Source organism: Pleurodeles waltl, chromosome 1_2 (assembly GCF_031143425.1).
Source record: "Pleurodeles waltl isolate 20211129_DDA chromosome 1_2, aPleWal1.hap1.20221129, whole genome shotgun sequence".
In the NCBI taxonomy this organism is placed as follows: Eukaryota; Metazoa; Chordata; class Amphibia; order Caudata; family Salamandridae; genus Pleurodeles; species Pleurodeles waltl.
In genome coordinates this window covers 414,799,709-414,813,418 of record NC_090437.1, presented here as the reverse complement: position 1 = coordinate 414,813,418, position 13,710 = coordinate 414,799,709, and the positions used below count along the sequence as shown (strand labels likewise).

At 49.0% G+C, this 13,710-nt stretch overlaps 1 protein-coding gene across 1 annotated transcript in view; it reads left to right on the top strand.

Annotated features, from left to right (window-relative positions):
- Positions 1–13,710, top strand: part of LOC138300722 (protein NipSnap homolog 3A-like) — a 279,950-nt gene that overhangs the window by 190,368 nt on the left and 75,872 nt on the right. The window contains exon 5 of the mRNA XM_069240421.1: positions 4,064–4,150. Within this exon, the coding sequence (XP_069096522.1) occupies positions 4,064–4,150 (87 nt within the window). The remainder of the gene's footprint in view (positions 1–4,063; positions 4,151–13,710) is intronic.

The following is a 13,710-nucleotide window of genomic DNA, read 5'->3' as shown; positions in this document are numbered from 1 at the left end:
GTTCAAAGTATGCACAGTACATGAGAAATAAGCTACACAAAAACTTACAGAAATACAACATCCTGGAAATAGTGAGCACTCTTGAGGAATTCAAGATTAAGTAAAACATGAAATATGAACAGGAACTAAATTGCTGACAAGGAATACTTTAATGTTTCATATATTCATTTTTCAGAAATCAATCAGTGTTTTTTGCCAGTTGTGGATGGGTGGATTGGATGATGCATACATGTATGTATGTATGTATGGATGATGTGATGTGGATGGATGGATTGGTGGATGTGTGGATGAATGTGTTTGTGGAGGATGGATGGATGAATGGGCAAATGTGCTGATGGGCGAATGAATGGATGTGTTGGTTATGGATGGATGGGTGTATGGATGAGGTTGTGGGTTGAATAGATAGATGCAGGAAGGAAGGGGTAGATGGGTAGAAGAATGAATGGATGGTTTGGATAAAAGAACAGATGGTATTGTGGAAGGATGGATACATTGGTGAATAGAAAAATTACATGGATTGATGAGTGAATGGATGGTCGAAAAAACTGTTTTGGTGGCAAGATGAATGGGCAGGATGATGGAAGAAGAGGACTCATGGGTGGATCCCTCATGGAAGGGTGAATAAATTATTGATGGAAGGTTGAATGGATGGATAAGTGTATGGTAGGGTGGGCGCATAAAACACTTCTTTAGCACAATGCACAGTGCCAACAGCAGTGGATAGAGATTGTCAAAACTTGTAGCATGTATCTAGCTATAATCATCATTAAACTGGTTGGATGTTAAAAAAAATTAAATTAGCATTTTGCACTTTACGATGTTAGGAGCTCCTGGCTATTGAGAATCAGGACTTCTCTACCAAAACACTGTATAGATTGCATGGAAAGCCGAGGTCTGTAACTGACAATTTATGGCCACAGAAGCCCCATGTTTTTTAATCGGCTAAACACAACCTTAATATATAGGTGTGCTGACATGCATTTAGGAAGATAGGACAAGACACAATATTTGTCCTTGATGCTGCAAAAAGGTGGTGTATTGTGCTGTTGCACAGCGGTACAAATAAGACACATGTTTGAGACTTTTGGGAACGTTGTGGCCATCTGAGTCTCAATATAGAGGCCAGAGAAATGAGGTGCATAGTTAAGTAACACCTGTTTCTTATTGGAACCTGTGATGTGTGCAGACACACTCCCTAAAGCCCTGAACTGAGGCCGCCTCTGGAGCCAACCTGCACTGAAATTGAACTCACATGCCTGGGAACTCACCATGTCTCCCGGATGCTCATTTTATAATAATTCAGTTCCTTTTTTATGTCTACTACTCTTTTAGATCAGGGCTGGTTGTCCTTGAAAAAGCCTTCAGTCTTGAAAAATGGATTACCCTGGAGGTTATAGCACATAAAATACAGCTTTACGGTGCTTACATCATGGCACACTGGGCCCAGCTGATTGCACCTCACAGCAGGATAAAATGGTCAGTGCTTTTGGGCAGTTACAGAGAAAGCATTTGACTCTAAGCCCCTCTCCTACATCCTCTGCCTGTAAGCAGCACACGCATCCAACCAATGCAAAGATCACACATCACTTATTCCTGGAAACAATCATTACTGTATAGAGCTGTGCAGCCCTCATTTGTCAGCACTATCTCACTGTAAATTTAGGCCCATATTTTGGGCTTAATAGCCCAATACAGTGCATTTGTGTCCTTTCCCCCTGCACAGGTGCCCTTTTGGCAGTCTAGTGGCAGCGCAGGCACCCTTCCACCATGGAGCAGGGGTGCCTGCGTTGCATGCATGAATTGTTTTTGTGCAGGAAGGGACATCTTCCTGCACAAAAAGAACCCTGAGAGTCTTTTTCTCTCCTTCTGTGTGTGCTGCAGAATTAGTTGAAAACAAGAAGAAATAAACATATTTCCCCACATTACTTTTTGGTGAATTTCCTTGTTTACAAGCTATTGGAAATCTGGAAATTCACCAACACTCATGGATGTTGTTTGGGAACAGCCATGCAAAGCTAATGGAAATGCTTCCCTCATGCAGAGAAATGTAATGCAGCGATTTGCGCTGTGACATTACTCGAGTACTGGCCTTGCATGGCTTCATAAATCTCACTCAAGGTTTGCGTTGCTCTTGCACCATGTTGAGTGGTGCAAGAGTGACACTAACCAGGCCATAAATATGGCCCTTAGAAACAAGGACTGTGAGGTGTACAGTTGCGCTGCAGAGAGACCATGAAGTGACTTCACTGCCTAAGTGACTCACATCTTCCACGAGTGACTCACCATCCATCACAGCAGAGAAAATAAAATTATGAAATTAAGGTTGGTCATAAAACTTGCTCTCCAGCCTTCATTTCATGCAGACGGAAATGAAACTTTCATGTTTTCAAAACGCACAAAAATCAATTTGGGAAAATAGAAGCTCATTAATGAGCTGAATTTACTGCTGCTGAGAAGTAAAGCACAACGTGAGGGCACTTCATCCTGAGCGACGCTTTACGCATCCTGCCCTTAATAAACGTCTGAGCTCCATTCTGATAATGTGAAAGCTCTTCTGGGAGCATCTGTCTAACTTGTGTGAGAGATTTAAAACACGGACATCCTGGTCCAATAAGTAAAGTTTCATTGCAGACACATTGCATCAAACCCTGTACTGGGACCCCCTCTGCACTCACACTTCCTATGAGTAACTCACCGTTCTTTACGGTTTCCTACTACGTCCATTCAAGACTCAGTCACGTCTCCCTCCAAAGCGTGCACTGTAGATGTACTGGGATAGCAGCATTTCTGACAAGTGACCAGGCCCTCTGCTGAGTTGTAGAGGGAAGGGGGCTGGTGCTTAGCCACATCTTTATCACAGTGCACCATGTTATAGATTCCAGGCACTATGCTGCCTCTGTATGTCAGCGCATGGGCCCCCCATGATATGCCAGTGCCCGCTAATCGAGCCATGAGTGAGTGGACTTGTGACCTGCACTAACTGAAAGTCAATGAAGTGTGAATGAATGTCCCAGCAGGTCTGCACTCTGACACCACCTCTGAGGGCTCCCTTCAGACGTATAAGTGGGAAGAACCTTTAGGATTTTGAGCTGCCCCCGGGGGTGCATGGAAGCTGTGACCAGCTCGGCCCTCCAGTCCCACCATGCTTCTCCTGAGCCAATCTAGATGCTGCTCCCTTGCTGTTTATGTTAGTAAACATCATGAGAGCAGCAAGAGGATTGGCTTGGTCAGGCACTGTCAGAGCTCCTTAGAAGACTTGGGGGCTCTGGCTGTAATCCCACGGGCCCCTAACAGTGCGCAGGTAGGCAAGGGTTCAAGTGAACTTGTCAGGCCGGTCATAGTAAGGCACACTTCCAACCTGACATGTGCACTTCACCCCAAGGCCCAGCTGAACCTGTGTCTATCATTCAAGCTCCACCCCCCCACCCATGTCCATCCACCCTCACTCTCATGCAAAAACACAAACTCTGCCTGGGACATGCTGAAATAAAAGCAGTGCGCTAGCACTGCAGCTAAAAATTGAATCAAAACATTTAATATAGGGACTGGGGCAACTAAATGATCAGGGGGGCAACACCCCAGGCCCCAATCAAGAAATCACCACTGCTTGTGGTTACAGCAGCCTGTCATTCACAGGGACACCCAAAAGCAAAGCAAGATATCTGATGTGCTGAGGTTTCTGAGAAGTTGGTTAATAAATTCTTTGGCTAAAGAAAATTGTAACTTGCCATGGGATTTGGATGGTGTTTGTAGCTTAACAATATATATTTGTAACTTATTGTGGTTTCTTTTAAAGGTTGTCTGCAGTCTTGGGTAACCATAAAGTTGCATAATACCTAAGGGCCTGATTTAGACCTTGGCATACGGGTTACTCCGACGAAACTGTGATTGATATCCTTTCTGCCGAAATCTAAATCCTATTTTAGCCCATGAGATTTAGATTTCGACAGACGGGATATTCATCACCATTGTGACAGAGTAACCCGTCCACCAAGTTCTAAATCAGGCCCTATTTCTTCCTTCACTGCAAACAGCAATACATTTTTCTCATTTGTCTTCCCAGTTCATGTCCTTTGGTGGCATAAAGATCCAGACAGTTGTGCAGCTGGTAAACGCCTTGCTCAGGAGGATCCAGAGGTAGTAGCAGTGGGTAAGTGGCACATCTACTTTCAAGTGTGGCCTGTCCAACTTTTTCAGTGCTCCAACAACAACGTGTAGGCCATAATGCACAACACATCTATTTGCCAGTGGCTCAGGAGAACATCATGGTGGACACTATGTATTATGGCATGTGTTGTGTGTGTTCAGAACCATGACTGGTAAATTTGACCAGAACCAGAACCCACTTTTTAAATGTGGTTCGTTATATATCTCCTAAGGGTAGAAACAACCATTGCATTCTATGTTATTTAAAAGTAATCCCAGGACATTTAATGAAACTATAGCAGCTAGATTCAAATGTTAAAAACTGAACATGGCAGAGAGAATTTTGAATTTCACACAGCCAAATTGCTTTTCACTTTCCAGAAGTGTATGAAAGTTATGAATTTTAAAGCTGATAGCTGTAGGTCGTCTAGTGTATTCTGATAGTATTCTAAGCTAAAAACAAACCGATCTTTAATTTTGCTGTCAGAGATTCTTAAGCAGTGTTGGCTATGTTGACACTTAGGGCCTGATTCACAACGGTAAACTCACATGTTTTGTACACTTACCTTTTTTTTGGTATTCACAAACTACGAGTTAATAGTAAGTGTTTGCCTGTCGAGACTCAGCAGTCAGGCTAGAGAACTCTGCACATAGGAATATGGACCTGTCAGGCCCTTAATTTATACAACATACCTGCCATTATTGCTGAACATTTCAATGTTATTAGGCAAAATTAAATGTATGCAGGAAATGCAATCAATATAACACTGAGGAGCCCTAAGAATTGTAATTATGAAGATTTTGCACTGTTATAGTTGATTTCGATACACAACAGCTTCTGTTTTTATGGAAGGTGCAGCCTTCACCTTTTAGCAGCGATCTAGTGTCCATAGGCCAAAATCGGTTAGGAAAAGAGGTAACTAAGTCATGCTGCAGTTTATTTAACGGTGGCTTTGATCGTAATTTTCTATCTCATTTCGAAAATGTTGCAGCCTTTTCATTGGAGGGTGGCCCGAGGAAACAGACGGTGTGACCTTTGGAAGATCCCGGATGTGCTAACTCTTCCAAGAAACTGGTAGCTATCAGCATCCTGATGGCTGCCAGCCAATTAAAGGAGGATGAAGCAGTGGCTTGGGAAAGACTACTAGGAGAAATACAATTCCTGGTTAGGGACGCGGCTTTCTGGTCAAATGCATGGTTACTGATGGACTGTAAATTGATATAAAAACTAGGATGGTGTAGTAGGGTGATTGAAATTACCAAAAGATTATGGAGTAGAACCCCTTTTGCAGCTTTAGATTTGTTAGGTCAGAAATGTCATGTGGTCTATGAAAGGTTATCTGGCAATGTATAATTTGTTGCATAATAAGAGCAACTCCTTCATTTTCATTGCTAATTGCAGACGTTGCAGCAGATGTAAATTTGGAAAATATGTCGTATTACGCAAAAGGGCCGATTCAAATAGCTATCTTCACATGTGAGTTAATCTTACATGTGCAAATAGGCATTTCTCAAGTGAAAATACGCTTCAGTTAATCTTCTCCTTTGAGTCCGGAATGACTGTTCCAAGACTGCACGTGAAATTTCCGAACACTCACAATTTTAAAATGTTGTAGGTATTGTCAAATAATTTTCTCTCGCATTCCTGCCCTGTAAATATTCACACATTTACTTCTGTCAGGTGAAATGTATTTCCTGTTTGGAGGCGGAAAGAGATTAACTCAAAACAAGCATTTGCAATGTGGTTGTCGTTGAAATCTTTATTGCATGATTACTTAAAATCGTTGCACCAAATTTACAATGAACGGAAAAATGCCCGTAAAAAAACAAAACTATTAATAAACATTTCCCACATAAAATCCATATGGGTACATGAATCACATTAATGATACATTAAAAATACAAGTTAAAAAAGTCCAAACGTGCCAGAGCCCAGGTCCATCAAGTACAAATGTGGAGTAACTTTGGAGGTAGGAGCCATTTCGTCAATGCTGTTTCTTTGTAAACCTCACCCCTTCTGTGAGTACCCGCACTAATTTGGCCCCTTGCCTGGTGTAGAGCCAGTCTCAGTTTAGAAAAAAAAATCCCAAAGCATTCAAGTTCCATTGTGACCACTGTAGTGAATATGAGTCTTATAGCTTCATTACAAGTTCCTACTCCATGTTTCAAAAACAAGGGTTTTAAGAGTTGACGTCTTTCTGATGCCAAACATGGACATCAGCATACAAGGTGTGTGATAGATTCAGTGTGATATTTACACAGAGTGCATTCCTGTAAGTGCTCCTGTGCCATCTTCCACTTACATCGATAGTCCCAAGCAGGTAGAGTTAACAGGCACATCTGCAGGATGCTCTGGAACGCACGATTCCCCCACAGGTGCTTTCAAATAAGGCTGGCCTTTAGTGGTCACGTATGATTCCTGTAAACCATCCGCACCGCTGATGTCCCTGACCATTGATTTGTCTTTGTCCCTGGAGGCTTGCGCACCTATCTCTCTCAATTTTTTCTTCAGCACTGCTTTCGTGATAGAGGGGTCAATAGTATAGGATGGAGCCAGGTTGAACTGTTTCTCGGCCTGTGTTAGACAGGTGGCCCACCTGTTTGTTTTGTCTTTGAAGATCGCTTTCAACACCCCACTCAGGCTAGCGGCCTCCGCCTTGCAGACACTATGATGGAGCATTATAATGCCCATTTTGCACGTTATGGTGGTCATTACAACCCTGGCGGATGGTGTTAAAGCAGTGGAAATACCGCAAACAGGCCGGCAGACAAAAAAAGGGAATGATGACCCTGGTGGAAACCGCCAACAAAGACAGCCACTTTAACACATCGCCCGCCACGGCGGTACAGACAAGCAGCGCGGAGGTCACCGCCAACAGACAGACGAGAGACAATGTACCGCCCACCGTATTACAACCCGCCAATCCGCCACCTTTTCCGGGGCGGATTCACCGTGGATAAAAACACAGCGGAAACAACTTTTGCTATGGGAAAACGCTCACCTGAACATATCCCACGAGGAACGAGGAATCCATGGAGCCGGAACTCCAAATACTCCCTGCCCTTGTCTTTCTGCTCCTCTACGACCAACAGCTACGTAGGCGCCGCAGACAACGGTGAGTACTGCACCTACGACACAGGGGAGGCAAAAGTTAGGGGGACACCCACGAAACACCCCCACCCTCGCATATTACAACATACACACCAATTCATTCACAAAAATCACAGTAACAACCCACAATCCCGGCGGAAGAATGAATACACAAAGTGAAAATCGGTCAAACATTGTAATGTGCCAATATACATGTCATACAAAAATATACAGATATATATTTGAAAATCAGTCATAATTATATACAGTACGAGAAGTAGTGCATTTATGTACATAACAATGTCCGTGCATGGGCGAGGCCCACAAACGATACCTGACCACAATCGGAGAGAACACTGCCAGGGCATCAGATAGAAATATTACAGGCACCTCAGGGGGAAGGGAAAGGGGGGGCACCTCAGCCGGATGACTGCAAAGCCAGATCCATGACGGGGCTCCATGCCCATTTATGCCATCCTGGGGAGTGCGAAGCCACAGTCTCTCAAGTCTCTACAGTCGGTGGGTTGCCCACTGTTCCATCCTGGGGAGTGCAAAGCCACAGTCTCTCAAGTCGACAACAGTGGGTGGGTTGCCCACTGTTCAATCCTAGGGAGTGCAAAGCCACAGTCTCTCAAGTCTATACATTGGGTGGTTTGCCCACTGCTTTATCCTGGGGAGTGCAAAGCCACAGTCTCTCAAGTCTATACAGTAGGTGGGTTGCCCACTGTTCCATCCTGGGGAGTGCAAAGCCACAGTCTCTCAAGTTGATGCAGGTCTCTACCGGTACTGTGGGGGACTGGTGCCCAGACTGGACGAGTCTCCCCGTGAAAGGTTGTGTCCTGTCATTGTCCCAGCTGCACATGGGATAAGGATGCCTGATGTGGCGGTCCATACATTCCTACCCGGTGCATTGCCCTGTTCAGCAGTGCTTTGCCATGGCGGTCTTTGCCCTGTTCAGCGGTGCTTTGACATGGCGGTCTTTGCCCTGTTCAGCGGTGCTTTGACATGGCGGTTCAGGACTGTTCTGCGGTGCTTTGCCAAGGCGGCCATTGCCCTGTTCAGCGGTGCTTTGCCATGGCGGTTCAGGACTGTCCAGCGGTGCTTTGCCATGGCGGTCTTTGCCCTGTTCAGCGGTGCTTTGACATGGCGGTTCAGGACTGTTCAGCGGTGCTTTGCCATGGCGGCCTTTGCCCTGTTCAGCAGTGCTTTGCCATGGCGGTTCAGGACTGTTCAGCGGTGCTTTGCCATGGCGGTCTTTGCCCTGTTCTGCGGTGCTTTGACATGGCGGTCTTTGCCCTGTTCAGCGGTGCTTTGCCATGGCGGTCTTTGCCCTGTTCAGCGGTGCTTTGCCATGGCGGTTCTGATAAGGACATTGGTGTGTGGCATGACGTTCTCTACACTGGACATTGGTGTGTGGCATGACGTCTTCTACACTGGACATTGGTGTGTGGCATGACGTTTCATCATTGCCCAGCGGGGCTGTGGCAGCCGGGGCCCTCCAGGGCACTGACTCCGGCGGTGGTCTCCTGACCAGTGACGATAGTGGGGCCCTGCTGGGCTGTGATTCTGGCGGTGGTCTCTGGACCAGTGATGATAGTGGGGCCCTCCTGGGCTGTGACTCCGGCGGTGGTCTCCTGACCAGTGACGATACTTGGGCCCTCCTGGGCTGTGACTCCGGTGGTGGCGGTGGTCTCCTGACCAGTGACGATACTTGGGCCCTCCTGGGCTGTGACTCCGGCGGTGGCGGTGGTCTTCTGACCAGTGACGATACTTGGGCCCTCCTGGGCTGTGACTCCGGTGGTGGTCTCTGGACCAGTGACGATAGTGGGGCCCTCCTGGGCTATGACTCCGGCGGTGGCGGTGGTCTCCTGACCAGTGATGATACTTGGGCCCTCCTGGGCTGTGACTCCGGCGGTGGTCTCCTGACCAGTGACGAAACTTGGACCCTCCTGGGTTGTGACTCTGGCGGTGGTCTCCTGACCAGTGACGATACTTGGGCCCTCCTGGGCTGTGACTCTGGTGGTGGTCTCTGGACCAGTAACGACGGTGCTGGCGGTTGTGTCTCGACTGCCGGAAATGATGGCGCACTTCTCCGCCGTGACACTCACAACAGGCTGGGGAGACTTCCTCTGGCCCTTCCCCACCTTTGGTGGAGTCACAGCTGACTCTCTAATCCCCTTGGAACCCATGTCAGTTGTTTTCCCACCAGGAGTCTTAACACGGTCCCGTCGTCCACGCTCCAATTTTAGAGCCTTTACAGGGGGTGGGCTGCCAGTGCCTTGGCTCCGGGTCCTACTGCCTGCCCTGGTGGCCGGTGCACTCCAAAAACCTTGAACAGGCACCACTGGTATTGGAGGCTTTTTGGCTGAAGCGCTACGACGGGACTGATGAATTGGAGGGGGGTGGGGGCAAAAAGGTCAACTTTACAGAGGGACAGTTTCTGACGAACACTGGGATGGGTAGCTGGAGGGGGTCTGGGAGTGGAGGAAGAGGAGGTGGTTGTCGGAGGTGTCACTTTAGGTGTCTTGGGTGCAGGTGCAAGTACTGGAGGCTGTCGTGAGGTGGATGGATGTTGGGTGAGTGATTGCCGGCGTTTGTGTACTTTGGGAGGGGGCGTCACAGACACACTGGGAGAGGACACAGGGGACGTGTAAATGGCAGTGGAGGTGGTGAGTGCAGGTGAGCGGCTTGTGGTGCTGGGTGTCCTGGTGCGATTCATGGTGCCTGTAGATGTGGTGCATGCAGGTGTGTGTGTAGACGGGACTGGGAGGGAGGAGGGAGAAGAGGAGGAGGGGGACACAGTGGAGGCAGTGGATGTTGTTGTGTCTGTATGTGGGTGAGGCTTGCGTGAGTGCTTGTGGTGTGTGTGGTACCTATGTTTGCTTGAGCTACTTGTGTGTGTTGACTTGTGTGCATGCTGGTCTGTAGGTATGCTTGGGATGGGCTGGGGTACAGGAGATTGGGTCTGGGTGGAGGAAGTTAGAGGGGGGAGGCTAGACACAGGGACAATTGCTGCCATCAGTGCTGAGGCCAAAGATTGCAGGAATCGCTGAAGGACAGCCTGACCAGAATGAATGCCCTCCAGGAATGCATTACCGTGTTGCAACTCTCGTTCTACACCCTGGATGGCATTCACAATGGTAGACTGCCCAACAGTGAGTGACCTGAGGAGGTCAATGGCCTCCTCACTGAGGGCAGCAGGGGTGACTGGGGCAGGGCCTGAGGTGCCTGGGGCGAAGGTGATGCCCACCCTCCTGGGTGAGCGGCCACGGGGCGAACGCTGAGGGGCTGCTGGGAGGGCGGTGCTGGTAGGGGAGGTGGCGGCTGTACCTGTAGAGGTGGGGGGCACAGATGGTGCCGCCACCACAAGGGAGCTCCCATCGGCGGACGAGTCCGTGTCGCTGGTTGGTGATCCGGTGGCCGACGTGAAGCTCCCCTCGCCCTCCGTCCCACTGGTGCATTCAGAGTCCGTGGTGTGGCCCTCCATGGCCATGTGGGATGCAGCTCCCTCGTGCTCCGGTGCCACTCTACCTCCGCCTGTTGATGCTGATGTACAAAAGGACAGGGAGAGCAGAAAAAGGGGGGGAGACAGAAGAAAGAGGGTTTTAGTGCATGGCATACCGCTACCGTTGGCGGACAAGACAAACGCAGATGCCCCCTGCATTACTCCTTGCTCCTGCCCTCTGCACATGCAATTTCTGGGATATGGCCTATATGGCAATGGTGGACATCAGCGCACTATACCTAGACTTGGCACTCTGCTGAGGTGGGGTAGAGTGCCACATGGCCTACATTACGGAGGGGCCTTGCCTACCGAAATGGCCCTGGCCTAGGGACACCCACAGCCCACCTCCCCCACCCAGACACCTCCGTTGCACGCAAAGTCCGCAGACTGAGGCTCTACTCACCCCCTTGTGTCTGCTGTGATGCCCTCAAGCGCCCATCCAACTCCGGGTAGGCCACCGCCAGGATCCGGAACATCAGGGGGGTCATGGTGCGACGGGCACCCCTCCCACGTTGGGAGGCCATCCCCAGCTGAGCCTCCGCCGTCTTCTTGCTGCAGCGGCGAATGTCCTCCCATCTCTTACGGCAGTGGGTGCCCCGTCTCTGGTGGGCCCCCAGGGTACGGACCTCCTTGGCGATGGCACGCCAAATGTCCCTCTTCTGGTGGGCGCTGACCTACATGACATGCACAAGGAAAGAGGAACAGTCATTACCAACTGCACCGTCATTGTGAGTGGCCCCCTCCCTACTCTGGCCATGTGGCCCATTCATTCCCATGCATTAATGTCCTATGAACTCTGCCCCCTTCCCTCTTCCAACCAGCCCTCTCCACCCAGGCCTAGCCCATACAACGTGCTCCCTGTGTACTAACCTGTTGGTCTGGAGGACCGTAGAGTAGCGTGTACTGGGGGAGGACCCCGTCTACCAGTTTCTCCAACTCCTGTGCAGTGAAGGCAGGGGCCCTTTCCCCAGACGCAGCAGCCATCGTCGCTTCCAGACCGAGGTCACAGCAGCACTTGCAGTGTAGGTCCTCTCCTGTCGAAGGTCAGGTATCTAGTGATTGAACAGATAGAAAATGGCGGGGATGTCCGCGGCGGTGACGTCCACGGCGGTGCGCATCCTCACCGCCGGCGCACCTGTTAATTGGCTCCTGGGACCCATAGGGTCCAATGTTAACCAATACAGCATTGCGCTGCGGTCTACGACCGCCTACCGCAACGTGTGTAACTCCAGCGCTGTTACCCCACAATCCCATTGTCCCACTTTAGAGGTCAGACAGCCGCCATTTCAGGGGCCCACATGGCTTCATTTACTACTGCGTCACACATAGCTAGGCCTACACTCAACACACATACAGGAAGGGTTTTGTGTGTGGTGTAGTCTTGTGTGTGACTGTGGGTACATACCTGGAAGTATAATGACTGGTTCTTCGCTGTTGTCCTTCGTAGGCACCGTCTGCTGGGACATATGAGAAGATGGTGGAATCCTCCAGTGTACCGACCGCTGGTGGACCTGTTGACAATGGAAGAGAGACATGTCATCGTAACCTACCGGTTTGACCGTGCCACTATAAAGGAACTATGTACCCAGTTGGAGCCAGACCTGATGTCACCAATCCGCCATCCGACTGGAATCCCCCCTGACGTGCAGGTGCTGTCAGTGCTCCATTTCCTTGCAAGTGGGTCTTTTCAGACAACTGTGGCCATGGCACCAGGGATGTCCCAGCCTATGTTTTTCAACGTGTTGTCCAGAGTGTTGTCTGCCCTGCTGAAACACGTAAGGAGATACATCATTTTCCCTGAGGTGGAGGATTTGCCTACAGTGAAAGGTGACTTCTATGCCCTTGGACATATCCCCAACGTCATAGGTGCCATTGATGGGACCCATGTAGCTCTGGTCCCCCCCCCACAGGAGTGAACAGGTGTACAGGAACAGGAAGATTTATCATTCCATGAATGTCCAGATGGTCTGTTTGGCAGACCAGTACATCTCGCAGGTAAATGCTATGTTCCCTGGCTCAGTGCATGACGCCTACATCCTGCGGAATAGCAGCATCCCTGATATGATGGGTCAACTCCAGAGGCACCGTGTATGGCTATTGGGGGACTCTGGTTACCCCAACCTTTCCTGGCTATTGACCCCAGTGAGAAATCCCAGGACCAGGGCAGAGGAACGCTACAATGAGGCCCATGGGTGGACTAGGAGGGTGATCGAATGCACCTTCGGCCTCCTGAAGGCCAGGTTCAGGTGCCTCCATATGACAGGTGGATCCCTATTCTACTCACCGAAGAAGGTGTGCGACATCATCATCGCCTGCTCCATAATTTGGCTTTGCGACGCCAGGTGCCTTTTCTGCAGGAGGATGATCCAGATGCCGGTGTTGTAGCAGCTGTGGAGCCTGTGGAGCCTGTGGACAGTGATGAGGATGAAGCTGATGAAGAAGACAACGACAACAGGGAGTCAGTCATACAGCAATATTTCCAGTGAGACACAGGTGAGAACATTTTCATTTTTAGCATTACATTATCTTTCACAGGTCTACCTCTATCATGTTTTTCAATTTCAGTCACTATTTGGTAACTGAGTTGTACCCTTCCATTACGGTTTCACAGGTGTGGTTACCTACGTGTCAACTGCTTGCATCCTTCAAGGGCTTGTGATGTGTGACATAGGTATGTTAGCTTTAGAATGGTACTCCCATTATGACACTGTCATTGATAATAAATTTTTACTAAATCACAGACTGACTCCAGATTGTTTTGTGTTTCAAGGTTGTTTATTGAAGTGCTCAGGAATGGGAGGAGTTGTAAAATGAGGATGGGTGATGGCGGGGGAAGGTCCATGGCAGAGTCCAGTCTATTAGTCTCACAGGTGTACTGCCCATCTGGGCATAGGAAGTGGAGCTGGTGCAGTTTAAGTATGGACAGGGTAACAAAGTGGGACAGTGGGAGGACAATCAGGGTGGTCTC